Source organism: Gekko japonicus, unplaced genomic scaffold, assembly GCF_001447785.1.
Source record: "Gekko japonicus isolate JY-2015 unplaced genomic scaffold, Gekko_japonicus_V1.1 scaffold47046, whole genome shotgun sequence".
In the NCBI taxonomy this organism is placed as follows: Eukaryota; Metazoa; Chordata; class Lepidosauria; order Squamata; family Gekkonidae; genus Gekko; species Gekko japonicus.
Genome location: NW_015226232.1, coordinates 236 through 859, shown reverse-complemented (window position 1 = coordinate 859; position 624 = coordinate 236). Strand labels below are relative to the sequence as shown.

The window sequence follows — 624 nt, the reverse complement described above, 5'->3', positions numbered from 1 at the left end:
GAAGAAGGAAATGCAATTGACCAGGCTGCTTCTTCCCTCCCCTCTGCAGGTGGAACTCATAGTAGGGCCCTCGGAAGAAGTCATCCCCCAGCTGAAAGAGAAGCACGGGCTGCTGCAGGCGGACTTGGTCTTCATGGACCACTGGAAGCGCTGCTACCTGCGGGACCTGCAGCTGCTAGAGGCCCACGACCTCCTGCCCGAGGGGGCCACGATCCTGGCCGACAACGTCATCTTCCCCGGGGCTCCCCAGTTCCTCCAGTACGTCAAGGCCTGCGGCAAGTACCAGTGGAAGCTGCACCGGACCAGCCTGCAGTACTTCCGGGCCATCCGCGACGGCATGGCCCAGCTCACCTACACGGGCCTCAAACGATGAGTGGCTGATCTGAGGGAGACGGGTGGCCCCCCGGTAGACTGAAGGGCACCCCCCCAAGGGGCAACGGGGCACCCTGATTGTTATTTACTTCTTTGCCACATTTCTACCCTCCCTTTCTGTCCTCATCAGGGCCACCAAGGTGCCTAGGAGATTCAAAAAAATAAAATCTACGTCACAGAAACCATGTCTTAAAAATAATTAAAAGTAAACAAAAACACCGTGGCCAGGCAGCCCGGAAAAATCTACAACAA

The 624-nt window shown here is 56.7% G+C and overlaps 1 protein-coding gene across 1 annotated transcript; it reads left to right on the top strand.

Moving 5' to 3' along the window:
• Nucleotides 1-49: 49 nt before the first annotated feature.
• On the top strand, nucleotides 50-373 carry LOC107125353 (transmembrane O-methyltransferase-like; the record flags this gene model as incomplete). Its single annotated transcript, XM_015428791.1, has 1 exon — nucleotides 50-373. A coding segment is annotated over one exon (324 nt), but the record flags the coding sequence as incomplete, so codon positions are not given.
• Between the last annotated feature and the right edge of the window lie 251 nt (nucleotides 374-624).